General features: G+C 45.2%; 1 protein-coding gene across 1 annotated transcript in view; it reads right to left on the minus strand.

Moving 5' to 3' along the window:
• ERICH1 (glutamate rich 1) overlaps window positions 1-10,748 on the minus strand; it is a 65,273-nt gene extending 54,525 nt beyond the window's left edge. Inside the window, exon 1 of the mRNA XM_062488530.1 lies at window positions 10,690-10,748. Coding sequence (XP_062344514.1) covers window positions 10,690-10,711 — 22 coding nt within the window. The 5' untranslated portion in view covers window positions 10,712-10,748. The remainder of the gene's footprint in view (window positions 1-10,689) is intronic.
• Between the last annotated feature and the right edge of the window lie 2,306 nt (window positions 10,749-13,054).

Below are 13,054 nucleotides of genomic sequence, written 5' to 3' on the forward strand. Positions count from 1 at the left end.
AAATCCCTTTCCAGCTGAAAACATGCAGCAATATTAAAATATTCCTACTGTGCAATGAGCTGAAGAAATATCATAACACTTGACTTTCCAGGAAATCCTCAGTGACAAAAAGGAGCCAGTATTTTCAGACATGAGAACAAGCTGCAATAGGTACCAAACTAGTACCATGGCTAATTCTTGACAACTCATGTCTGGAAATAGTGAAGTACAAATACATAAGAAAACTGAAAAAGCACCTGGTCTCTACAGTTTGACATCACATAAAGAAAGCAAAGTGTAACTCCAAGAAATACAATGCAGAACACATGCTGGCTACTGATACAAATTGTGAACGTCCATGATGTTTCTACTACTAATTTTGCAAGAACAGTAAAGAGCCTCCTTCAAATAAATGCATTTTTGGCACCTATGTATGAATTTAGTCAAGGTGTCAATTTAATATGACATACATAAGCAGACTATCCACAAACACACTGAAATAGCACTGCAGATTTATGAACATTCTGAGGCTGGAAATAGGACTTCGCATGACTTAGGACTAGAGTATGTAACAAAAGAACTAAACAAATTAAGTTCTGAACAACATCAGAAACGTTCCTGTGCAGCGAGAGTTTCCTCAAAAACATTTCTGTGGAGAATACTTGCCTCATACCTTTGGCTACTTGTCATCCATACTGCAAGTACCCCCACATTTCTCATTTGGTTGCCTCCTGCCTACTTAAGTTAAAGTTGGGCAGCAAGAGCAAAGTAAAGTGGCACTGGGAGCACTGAACTCTGTGAAGCTTGCAAGTTGTCCTACTTGGTCTCTTTGTGTCTCCTACAAACAGAAGCTTTCCAAAAAGGGAAGAATCAGGAACTTCTCCTGAAACCATCCCATATGCAAGATGTGCTAATATGCTATTTCTGCTACAGCAGAAGGAAAGATAGTACAGCAGAATGGAAAAGGACGGAAAGAGCAGACAGAATGATAATCCTCATGCAGAACATATGGACAAGGCTTCATTAAAATGTTCAGTTCATTTCTGTTAGTGAAGAATTACTCTCCAATATTCAAATTAATTTAAGTCCTTGAAGTCTCTTTTATCATACAAGTACCACATCTCCTATGAAGGTCACAACAGGACAGTTACCTCACAACATAATCATAAAAATCACAGAACTGTTAAAGCTGGAAGGGACCTCCAGACATCACCCAGTCTAATCCCAAAGCTCAGAGCATGATCAAGTAGAGCAAACTGCAGAAGGCCTTGCCTAATTGGGTATAACAATCCCATTGCATGAATCATCTCTTCCCTAATCATGGCTGGACACTCTTGACCAGAGATCCTCAACGGAACCACCTGAAAAAGAGTGATTCTTGAAAAAGAGATGACTGTTTATCAGGATCCAGAGCAACAGAGTGTAAAAGCATTTTAAAAGACTGCTACAGACAGAAAATGTTAGCTAGACTGCTATTCTTACCAGATAGCAGGTGAGAGACTGATGATAACTTTAGGCCAGGAGCTGTTCATTCCTTTAAACCATTCTCCACAAAGCTTACTTTTCCTTTAACCATACAGGACAGTTTCATAGTTTGAGTCTTGTGGATTCTTTCTGAGAGAATTTGCTCAGCTGGACAAACTGATGAACAAAGGTCTTCACTCTGTGTTTATCTGGCCTAACACAGTGATTCTTGGGTCATGACTCTGCAAGCCTCACAAAGACAAAAGCATTCAGTTTGCATTTCAGCCATCAGGGCAAAATTCAGTCTGAAGTTATGATGCCTGATGGCATATCCTGTTTTGCCTTCAAACTAGACACCGCTCCAGAGACCTCATGTACACAAGTCACCAATTCTGCCAGTGAGCCTCTGGGTGCCCAAGATGTACTCAGTAGAGATGACGGTGCACTGAGTATAGACCCCTGTTAGAGTAAATGGAAATCAATACACAGAACCTCCTAGGATAATTAAATTTATTAACATTGACCTAGGCTTACCAATACATGCAAAAGCCACACGCACACATATACACATACTGACCTCAGAAAAAAACAAAACCTCCACTCATCAAGGCCCACAGCCAAAATGGCACAAGCAAAACAAAAAGGAACCAGATGAAAGCTCTAAGACACCTACCATTGCTAGAAATGGCAGAGACCAAAGGCTTGAATTAAGTCAAGAAAGCTTGTGTGTGTGTGTGTACAATATATTCTAGTCCTGAGGGAAACGGATAGCTAATAGTCATTAACTCCAAAATCCTCTGAATAGGGATCACTTAGCTGCAGAGAAGATTCCCACATTTGGGATACCAGTTCAGCAACTACCAAAAGATTAAAATCAAGGAAGAAAGAGAGTAATAAACCACTATAAAACATTAAATGGCACCTGAACAGGGTATCATTTTCCCACTTCCCCTCATTTTTACCAAAAAACATTCAAGCTACGCAGGGATATGAGAAAATGCAGTGACATGCAATTACATTCTGTGTAGCTTGACAGTTCAGATCATCTAAAAGGTGTATCTAACATCTAAGGTGGGATGCTCTTGTTCAAGTCAGGACAAAGAAACAGAAAATGTGATTTTCTTGATTTCAGCAAGGTCAGTTTTGCCAAGAGTGACGTATTTCCATTTCACCATGGATAGTGCATGCAAACCAAAGCAAAGCACTGTAGCAGTATCATGGGAATAACAAAACTGATCTTTACAACCAGGGGAAAAAATAGTGAAATACGCAGAATCCTAGCTGTGATCCAAGTACAGTTTTAAATACACAGGAATGGGCACAGTATTTTGCTTTGTGTTCCCAGTCTGCAAGCAGTCCTCATCCTGCAGGCAAAGCTATGGTAACAGGCTCTTAGAACAGTAGCTAAAGGATAAAAAAAAAGGATAAAAAAGAAAGGGCTGCAAGATCTGCAGCAGAAAATTCAGGCTGAAGCTGACTATCTCTTTCAAGAGGCACTTGCACACAAACACAGAAGCTAACAACTTACAAGATCTTGTATTTAGTCAAACAGGAGGCCATTCTGCAGATCATCAACTACATCCTCAGTTGTCATACCTCAGACTCAATCGCATCTATCTATGAATTTACAGTCCTTCCTTCCTAACATCACTGCTATTTTATTGCATGTTTTCTTGAGGAAGACACCAAGTAAATTTTCAGCTTCATATTTCAGGATAGAATTCACTAGCATCTTAGGGCCAGAAAATGTACCACTCCATATTGTCTGAATGACTGGGAGAAGTAGCTTTACACACCTACCTACATGGAGACCCAAAAACTTGTATCTCAATACTTTTAAAATACTTCAAAAGACTCTAGAGGAACTCCACAGCTCATATTGGTTTTTTTTCCAGGGCCTAATTGCCTTTGGCATAAGACACATACACACAAACCATGTTTGCTATTTAGATTTGAAAAACTTGACTGTTTTCAGCATTGGGGCTTTTTCTTCCTCTCCCTACTAGGTAAAGGAATCCTACATTATATACGAATATCTTTCCCATTGCAGATCTCCCTAAAGGTGAGAAACTTTGATTCTGAAGTAATCTTTAGGCCTGGAAAGCAGCATCTCAGCCTCATGCACCTAACTTTTAACTATCTGCCTTCATCAAGAGAGCACTTTTTCTGAATAAAGGCTGTTCAACCCATTTCTCTCACAAGTTATGGTGAGCTGCTTGGTTGTTGTGATGTTTTGTTGGCTTTGTTTTTTGAACTACAAAATTCTAAAACCGTGACTGAGTAGAAATACCATGGTGAAATGCTGACATCACAAATTTATTATTTTAAACTTGATTAGCTCCTTAGACAATCTTTTAGTTCTACAAGACTCACAAAACTTTAGTGACATCTTAAAGGGAAAAAATTGTACAGTTCTTCACAGGATGTCTACAAAAGGTGGGAATGGTTCTCTTTGCAAGTTTGCATTTGGTCTCACTGACATTACACCTAACACATAGTTTTAACTGCTAAAGATATTATTACGTATTTAATGGTGAAAAGAACCCACATGTACTATTTGGGAATGAAGTAATGGAAGGATTTAGTTGTATCCAAGTCACATGAATACTGTGCTCCAGCTACCAGGTATCAGCTGCATCTCAGTCTGGTTGTTAACCAAATGTCACAGGGAGCTGCACAAGAAATGCAGACGCTATCATTTTATATCGAGAGTGTAAAAGTAACTTCACAATATCAAGGTTTGTCTCAAGACCACTGACATTATTCTCACTGAAAACAGCATCTATTAGTCCTCAACATTCCATTAGACAAAAAAATCAGACGCTATTCACCCTAATTTTACACCTGTCTTATTCTTTATTACAGGTTTGAGAACCCCAGTGGAAAAAAACAATCCAGTTTTGTGCTAAAAGGTAGTAGTTGAGAAAATATGTCTCCATTAATCTTTTTATTTAGCATTACTTTTTATAGCACATGGAAAACCACTTTTTAATCTAAAACTCACTAATACAGAATTCTCCTGTCTGTGAGACAACTTTTGAACAGCTGCAGTTATTTAAGCATATAGCACATATTAGTAGGATTGAAAGGTAGGAAAGAAAAAGAATATAGTGATTAAACACCCCATATCTATGTATTCACCTCAATTAAGCAGTTATTACAAAGGGAGAGCTATTACAAAGAGAGACTGACCTGACCAACACAGTTCATAGCACTTGAAGATACAAAACAGTAACTTATTGCTAAAACACCCCAACATTTATTTTCTCTTCTTAACTTTAAATAAACTTATTCAGCTAGACCAAGCACAGCCTCTGTCACACTGCAGTTTCAAATCAGTAAGACTGGTGTAACATCTATCAGCAAATTCTACATGACTGTATAGCTCAACAACAATCTGACTAATAGATCGTGCCATCTTGTCTCAACAAAGGTTTCAGGGATCTGTCAGCAGGCCACTTTAATTGCAGCCACAAGCTCCCAGATATCTAATAAACTTGACATGACAAATATGATATGAAGCTACATCACCACAATGAGAACACCAGGATTCTGTTCCACTGTTCATGAGAACCCCGTCTGCCTTGTACTGAAACCCTGAAAAATGTCTATTACTACTGTAGTCCAGGGAAAAGAGAGCATCTTCACTATAGTTTCAATTTGTGCATACTAGCTTCTGCAAAATTTTAAAATATGTTTCTCATACTGCACAATTATCTTTTTCTTACTTGGCACAATCAGACCTCAGTGAAAACATCCAAAGATAACCCATACACCCTTACTAAAGCTCAACTTTGGTGAATATTGTTATTATTAAAAATCATAATTCTGGCCACTGAGTTGAGACAACTTTAAACTACAGTTGCACAAGAATGCCACCAGTGTCCTGGCAGCCAGGAGGGCCCACTGTATTCTGGAGGGCACCGGGCACAGCTGGGCAAGGGAGGGGATTATCCCACCCTGAGCTGCTGCAGCCCCATCTCAAATCCCGTGCAGTTTTGACTGCTATGATACAAGAAAGCAGTACAAGACAGCTATATATATATATATATATATATATATATATATATATATATATATATATATAAAGATGGTGAAGGGTCTTGAGGGGAAGCTGTGTGAGGAGCAGCTAAGGTCACTTGGTCTGTTCAGCCTGGAGGAGACTGAGGGGAGACCTCACTGCAGTTCCAGCTTCTGGTGAGGGGAAGAGGAGGGACAGACCCTGAACTCTTCTCTGTGGTGACGGTGACAGTGACAGGACCTGAGGGAATGGCCTGAAGTTGTGTCAAGGGAGGTTTAGCTGGATATCAGGAAAAGGTTCTTCACCCAGAGGGTGGCTGGGCACTGGAACAGGCTCCCCAGGGCAGTGGTCACAGCACCAAGCCTACAGAACTCAAGAATCATTTGGACAGTGCTCTTGGGCAGATGGTGAGATTCTTGGAGATGGTGCTGTGCACGGTCAGGAACTGGACTCCAATGATTCTGGTGCTCCCTTCCAACTCAGGTGTATTCTGTAATTCTATGAGACCTATTTCCTCTTTCTTCTGGACAGATTTGGGCAAGGGAAGGGGGAAGGCTGTGCACTGTTCACTAGGACAAATCTGCTGCCAACACAGGTATAAAGTTTCAGAAAGTTTAAATCTTACTTCAACCTAAATCTGGATGCAGAGCCTATGGCTAAAAGTGAAGATCGAACTCTGCCATGCATGGGCTAAAGTTAAATGTTACGGTAAATTATAGCAGTGATATGGGAAACAGACATCAAACTAGCTGAAAAGAGTAAAAATCGAAGAGCAAAACACTAATAAGCCGACAACTCATTCTGAGCTCAGATTATTGAAGAGAAAATATTTGCAAATTTGAAACAGACAGTTTCACATGAAGAGAAAAAGCAAGCTAAAAGGTCAATATAGCAGTATTTAAAAACCAAACCATGAAACTGGCAGGTGTAGTATAACTGAACACAAACAAAAGTCCAACAAGACTGTGCATTAAGTGTTATTCAAAAGGAATCTTCATAAGATCATATTATAAAAAATATAAATTTAACTGAATTTCTACATAGTTTTCTTCAAAGAGTAAATATATCACCCTTGGCAGTGATTTCAGTATTTGATTATAACAATATCAAGCCACTTCCTCAAGCGTCCCTACCTATACATATAACAGAAATCAATATTACACAGACATCACAAAAAGTTCATGAAGTTCCAATGCAGCCAAATTTTTCTTTTCTTTCTAGAGATATATGGAGTTTTAATTTAAGTCATTAGGCAACCCATAGAAATCCAAACTTGTTGAGAACAGTTTTCAACCTTTTGAACTAAACACAACTGAAAACATAAGAAATCACGTATTGCCATAACAATTTGTGCTGGTTTTAGCAGGGATGGAGTTAATTTTCTTTATAGCAGCTGGTATGGGGCTGTGTTTTGGATTTGTTCTGAAAACAGGGTTGATAATAAAAGAATGTTTTCATTATTACTGAGCAGTCTTACAGCCCTTTCTGTTCCCTGCCCCACAGGTGAAGAAGGCTAGAATTACGCAAGGAACTGGCCAGGGGGACACATCTGGAACATGTGACTCAAGGGATATCCCAAACCATATGCTGACATGCTCAGCATATAAAGCTGGGGGAAAGAAGAAATGGGGGAATTCTCAGATTGATGGTGTCTGCCTTCCCAAGTCACCATTACAAGTACTGGAGCACTGCTTTTCTGGGGAAAGCCAAACACCTGCCAACCCATGGGAAGTGGTAAATGAATTCCTCCTTTTGCTTTGCTTGTGTGGATTTTGGTTTACCTATTAAACTGTCTTTATTTCAACCAAGTGAGTTTTCTTACTTTTCTGATTCTTTCCCTCTTTCCAGTAGCAGGTGAGTATGGGAGCAGCTTTGCTCTGAGGTAACAGATTCCAGAAATCTATTTTACAACAAACAAGAGCAAACCTAGTGTTGAGTGAAAGGCACGACACACTGAATGTTTAAAAAGGCAACTACAAACACCTTAATGGCACACACCACCACCACCACCACTTTTACAAAGTAGCACAGGTTCATACACCTGCTCCTAAATGTGTCCTAGCATGTTTAAACAGTCCCACCTACCACTTATGGACCATCCTATCTCAATGCAAAGTACATAAGAATTGCTCCAACCTCCTAAGAACAAATCAACCCTACACTAACAAACACACTCCATCTCCCCAAAAAAAAAAAAAAAAAAAAAAAAAAAAACCCTCAAAAAACCAAACCAAACAAACAAAATCCCAAACCCCAAACAGCCACCCTCACAAAACACAGAATTCTAAAGACCTCATCATGTCAGGCTCTGTGAGCATGTGCTCCACTTGCAGACCTTCTAAAAAGAATGCCATTGTATCATTTCTGCTTCTTTCACTACCTTGTTGTCTTTCTCCTTGACTACATTTCTCATCCAGGCACAACACCCAGGTAAGCAACAAAACCTTTTTTTTTCCCCTTCCATAAAATGTTTCAATGGCAGAGTCAAGTACACCTACTCGAGTGCAACTTCTACATTTAATCACAAAAACTCCAGCTATCTGTAATTTAGCCAACTACAATCCAAATAGAATTTACATATTGGCAAGCTGTAATAAATTTTTTGTCACATTTGAGGGGAGCAAGATACTTCTCACAGAAGAAAAAAAACAATGCAGGCATCAAACTCCATTTGCAATTAGTATTTCCCTTAATGATAAACATATATGATGAAAGAAAGCACATGCACTTAAAAAAGAGGCATCTGCTTTTTATTGCCCCCAGTAACACATCAAAGTATTTGCCAAAAAATTATGTTGAGTTTGAAAAACAAAAGAGGATTTGAATAACCTCAAGACCTCTAACAATCAATGCTTCTCTGAAACTAGAAAAAGAAATGGTGTGCTTTTCTGGAAGAATTTATGTTTATTATGTGGTATGGGCATTTAAAAAAAAAAAACCCCAAAACAAAGGAACTGCCTTCTCATTTCAACGCCCATTATAATCCTGCCCCAAGTCACCTGAGAGATGAAAGTAGCACTCCATGAAGCAACATTTGCTATTTAAAACCATTTGTCACTGATGTCTATCAAGTGTGAACATTTGCTTTCTATCTTAATCTCTCCAATAGAAGTCTCCTGATGTCCCACTAGATCATTCCTTGTACAGCACAACTTTTCTATCACTTTTTACTAGCAATTATAGTCAATAATGTACACTACACCTGCATCAATACCTTAACTCTGCCCTTCAGCAGCTGGAACATCAGTCCTTACACAACCCTATACAACAGTGTTAGTCTGGGGTGGCACAAACTTTCAAGAATGATGGCCAAAGCTTTCAAGATGCAATTGTTAATGTTTAACAGCAACAAATTAGGAGTTCAGCTGTCCCAGACAGGATCAATACATTGTTGGTAATACACTGTTGATGACAGTGGTAGTACCTCTAGCCCTGTCAAGAATCACTGGTACAAGAGCAAATAAAAACCAAAAAGCCCCACAAAAAAAGAAAAAAAACCCCCACACTTTCTCAGCTACTTCTGTTGCACCCTTTCACGGCAGAGTCAAGTGCATTTCACTTACCTGCTCCACTCGATTTTCACTATTTAGATTCTCTTCGCCGCTAATTACACCCATGACCTACAAACTGTTGACCATGCCACTTATTCTGTATCACGGCCCAGTTCCAGACAAAATAAAAAGCTTCACTGTTCACTTGTAATGCAGACAAAAATATGTCTTCAACATACTCTTACAAAAAAAGAGCAAAGCTAACCTTAAAGAGAAGCAGCTAAACATTCTTTCTCAGCTCTTTTACAGGATATTTATCTTTTCAAAAATATATATAGTTTCACAGTAGAAAGTCAACAGCATTCATGTATGCTATGGGCTGCAGATTAGATGAGGTTCTAAACTCTTCCAGTTTTGTTATTTCCTCCCAGGAGAGCATGTGACATCCTTGTATTTCTCACTGTATTTTCTTCCCAATCTTAAATCATCGCTCCTTAGAGTGGCTGAATAAAACATGAGTGACTTCTAACTTTACACAGTGAAGTCAGACACTCAGCACGATCGTTTTAGCTTTCTCTGACACACTACCAAAACAAGTAACTCTTTATTTGATGTTCAGTTTTAAACAATTTGAGAGCTTTGGGATTCAGTTCCCCCATTCTCAGCTGTAGAGCTATGCATTCATTCACAAGTGCATGAGCTCGCTGTTCCTAATTCACTCTCTTCCAGAAAAACATCAATATATAATTCACATCCCCAAAACGCAGAAGTAAAACATCTACTCCTCTCTTCTACATAACTAATCTGCATCTAAACCACAGAGAACACTACTGTGTATGTTCTTCTCCTTCAAACGATCTCTAGTCGCAATCCACCAGCAAACAGCTAAAACAATAACTCTTGCTGATCAGTTTCACTCTCAAATCGTTATCCTTCCATGAAGTATTCCAGTTTCAGGATGCTGGAACTGTCTGAAAACGCAAAAGCCAGGCACGGGATGCAAGCATTCAGCTCTACCACAGCTCAGCTCTACGTGACACTCCTTAAGAACGAGTTATTACCTATGAAACGCCAGCATTTTGATTATTGCATTTTCTAATGCCGTGTCTTATGAAACATTTAGATAAACGGAACTGACTGAAGCTGTGCTTGGATAGCAGGCGGCTTTTATTTTATTCTTTGCAAGCACAGTACCACAGTTATTTCAGAAGTGATCTGACTCACTTTAAATAAGCCGAAACAGATGGTCACTAGCAAGCAAATACGCGTGTTATGTGCATACTGAAGAAACAAGGTTTCATCTTAAAATACTCTATGATTAGAGAAGTAAATTTACTCTCTCCCCACCCCCAGGCGGGAATACGGGGCAGTAGAGCCCGCCCCGGCCCCTCCGAGCCAGAGGCGCTGAACGGGAGGCCGGGAGGGCTCGGCCCCGCAGGCTCCGCGCACCCAGAGCCCCGCCCGTGCGGCGGGCAGGCTCCGCCGAGGCCGCTTTTGTCCACCCGCCTCCCCCGCAGCGGGGCTCGCCCAGCTCCTCACCACTTCCCCCGCGGGAAGGGCGCCGAGGAGCCGAGCGAGCAAGCCCCGCGGCAACGCGGTGCGCCCGGGCCGGAACACACCTCGGCTGAGGGCAGCCGCGCCCAGGGCCGTCACCACCGCCGGCTCCCTCCGTCACCAGCCCCGGGAGCAGCACGGCGGGACCCACCGCCCCCGCCCCTGACAGCGCGACCTCACCATTCCTCCGGCTCCCGGCCATGGCCCCGCGGCCGCTCCGAGACGGCCCTCCCGGCCCGGCGCCCGCTCTCCTTCCTGTTGGCCGCCGCCCCTGTCGGTCACGGCGCTGAGCTCCACCATTGGCGGAGGCCGCGGCAGGGCGCGCTCGCCCTTCAGCCGGCCCCGCCCCCTCCCGCCCCGCCGCACGGGCGCGATTCCCGCGGGCTCCGGCAGGGGGCGCGCGGCTGCGCAGAGCCGGCGGGGGCGCCCCTGCCGCGCGCGCGGGAGCGAGGGCGGGGGTGCGCGCGGGGCGCGAGGGGAGCGGCGCGCGGCGGCCCCGGCGGGTGAGCGACGCCGGGGGACGCTGGGCGCGCGCCGCTGCTCCCGCTCCCGGCGTCTCCTTAATCCTGACCCGCCGCAGCCCGCACCCGCCGCGTTAATAATGCACTAGAATGTCAGCGCTGAAAAAGGTAGGGAGGGACGGGAGGCAGGGGAGGTAAGGGAGAGGGGGGAGACAGAAGGGACCGCCGTCGGGGCGGCAGGCGCGCCGGGCTGCTCGCGGGGCGCCTCCGCAGCTAGCGGCGAAGGGAACGGGCGGGCGCCGCTGCCGCGGGGACCGCACCGTCGGGGACGGGCTCCTGGGCGGCGGGGCGAGGGCTCGCCCGCCGGCCGCGCCGTCGGTTGTGGTGTCATCCCCCATCGCCGGGGCGTCGCGGAGTCGCGCTGGCCCCGGCGCGGAGTCGCCGTGGCGGGGGGTCTCGCCTCGGTACAGCCCGGGCAGGACGGCTGCGCGGCGGAGCGCCCGGTGCCTGAGCGGGGCGGCCGCGGTCTGGTACCCTCCCGTGTGGCCGGTCTGGCCGGAGGGAGCGGCGAGGAGGGGGACGCCGCGCTCGGAGCCGCAGTGCCGGGGCGATTTAAATTTTGGCAGCGCGTGATTCTGGGGCTCCCCCGCGAGGAGGGGCCGGGGTGCCGGGGTGCCGGGGCTGGCGGCGCACCGCCGCCTCCACCGCTCCCCGCTTTCCCTTCCCGGCCGCTGTGCCGCGCCGGTGAGGGTGCGGGTACGTCGGAGGGGCCGCGCTGCTCCGCCAGGCTTCTCCCTGTCCTCGGGAGGGTCGGCCCGGCCCCCAGGGGCGGTGGGGCGGCAGCCTGGCAACCGAGGAGGGGCGGGCGGCAGGTGAGTCCCGCACGTTCCCCGCGCCGGCTCTGCGCTCCCCGCGTCTGCCACGCCGCGGGTGCGCAGGGCTCGGCGCGGCCGGAGAGTCCGCGGGGGTGGGCGCCGGGCGCGTCTGCTGCGCTGCCCTCGGTCACCGGGGCGATCGCGGCCGGCTCTAGCCGCGCAGAGGGCGGCGTTCGCGGGCGGGTAGGCTGAGCGCCTCCGCGGTCGTTTGAAACATCGTCTGCAGGAGAAATAAAATAAATACCCAGCGTCATAATGAGAGCGCAGCGCGCCCCAGCCCGCCTCCCGTCCCGGAGCGGAGCCGGCAAACAGCCCGGCGGCCGCCACCGTCGGGGCGGGCGGTCCTCGCTGCGGGTCGCCGCTGCTACGGGGTCGGTGCGGGTCGGTCCGGGAGAAGGAAGCGGGGAGACCCTTCCAGCCGGCGGGAGGTGCCGAAAAGGGGCTTTCTTTTGCAGCCCCGCTTTCTGTCGCCTTCGTAACCCAATTCCTGCCGCTGCTGGTGTCCCAGTTCTAACAGCGGTTCCGGTGCCGTGCAGCTTGGCGTTTAGCCATAAATCTGTGTGTAAGTGCTTCGGCCTCAACTTCCCTCAAACATAAAGGGTTGTAATAAAAAAAAAAAAAAAACCAACAAAAAAACCAAAAAAAAAAAAGGAAACCAAACAAGAAAAAAAGGAAACCAAACAAGAAAAACCAACCTACTGTTGTTTGTTTCCGATTTTGCTTCGTTACGGCACATTCTTACACAGGCTTAAAGTGCCTTAGAAGCAGGTGATACTTGAATCTCTTCCAAATTAAGGCCCTGCGAAGAGGACCAAGTGCTCCCGTCACCTTTAGGTGGTGTGAGCCCAAGATCGCAGCTGTGAAAGCAAATGCCCTTCTTAGCGCTGGAGTGTTTTGTAACTATTTCTCTCCGCTTCACAGTAGCAACACAAGCTGAGCACTAACAAAATTTGAAACACTGGGTACCTCTAGCCATTTCTGCAAGCGGGCATCCTGCGAGAATGGCCACCTCAGTGTGACCGAGTGCAGATCCAAGTACAGATGATGAAGAAATCTCATGTGGGGTCTTAGTAACTGAATATTTTCTACTCTGACATGTGTCAAAGGACCCATACTGAGGGATGTTTTAAAAAGCAGCTTGGGAGTAGAGCAGAGAATGGATGGTAATATTTTATAGTGCACGTGTATTTGAGGTATCAGATGTTCACA

This window comes from Cinclus cinclus, chromosome 3, assembly GCF_963662255.1.
Source record: "Cinclus cinclus chromosome 3, bCinCin1.1, whole genome shotgun sequence".
NCBI classification, from domain to species: domain Eukaryota; kingdom Metazoa; phylum Chordata; class Aves; order Passeriformes; family Cinclidae; genus Cinclus; species Cinclus cinclus.